This window comes from Cryptosporidium hominis (assembly GCF_000006425.1).
Source record: "Cryptosporidium hominis TU502 chromosome 6 CHRO016184, whole genome shotgun sequence".
Classification (NCBI taxonomy): Eukaryota; Apicomplexa; class Conoidasida; order Eucoccidiorida; family Cryptosporidiidae; genus Cryptosporidium; species Cryptosporidium hominis.
The window spans coordinates 1-938 of NW_666320.1; the positions used below are offsets into that span (position 1 = coordinate 1).

General features: G+C 22.9%; 1 protein-coding gene across 1 annotated transcript; it reads left to right on the forward strand.

Moving 5' to 3' along the window:
- The first annotated feature begins 136 nt into the window (after positions 1-136).
- On the forward strand, positions 137-817 carry Chro.60600 (hypothetical protein). The annotated part of the gene is made up of 1 exon (XM_659787.1): positions 137-817. One exon carries the CDS (start codon positions 137-139, stop codon positions 815-817), a length of 681 nt encoding a protein of 226 aa, XP_664879.1.
- Positions 818-938: the final 121 nt, after the last annotated feature.

The window sequence follows — 938 nt, forward strand, 5'->3', positions numbered from 1 at the left end:
CTCTCTCTTTTTTTTTTTTTTATATATATATATATATATATATATATATATATATATATATATATATATATATAATTTTATATTTAAAAAAAAAAAAAAAAGTTATCAAAAAGTTAAATACTTTACTTAATTTTGAATGTGGAATTTTTATAAAAAAATACCAAACATTAATTCATTTTATTCAGTTGGAAATGGAGAAGAAATAATAAAAAGATTAAAAGTCAATAAGAAAGCATTATTAGTTTCAGGAGAAACTGAAGATTATAAAGGATGTACAAATGATATTATAGAATATGCAGTAATACTTTCAAATATATATAAATTTAAAGAAATAAGAATCTTATTAAGTGAAGTATCAGAAATTTTATATGGAAATTTTATATCATTATCATTAAGTAGAATTAATGGAGCAATAATACAAATAGTAAAATTATCAAAAAAATCTCTCAAAGAAGGATTTCAATGGTTAATTTCTATGGAAGAAAATACAGGAAATGAAAACTATTACTCAGAATTTTCAAATATATATAGAGGAAATGATAATTTTGGGATGAATTTCTCAAATAATATTTATGATTTAGTATTTGTTTATTCTGGTCCAGTAAAATTTTCAAAGAATGATATGAATATTGATAATAATACAAATATAGAAAATGAAGCAATTAATGGTCCATTTTTTTTAATTTCAAAAGGAAAAAAAAATGATAAAGATGAATATGATGATGATTATATAAGTTTTTCAGATTTTGATAGAATGATATTAGAAACGAATTCCAATAATAAAGGAAATTTGACATGTTTTTTGGATTGGAATTAATCATATATGGTTTTATCCGATTAAACCAAAGGAGAAGGTCCAGCCTATCGAAACCGTCGGCCCCCAAGGGGGGGCGCGGTTCCCCATTCCCCACGAAGAAGATTTTTGTNTCAAGGTAAGT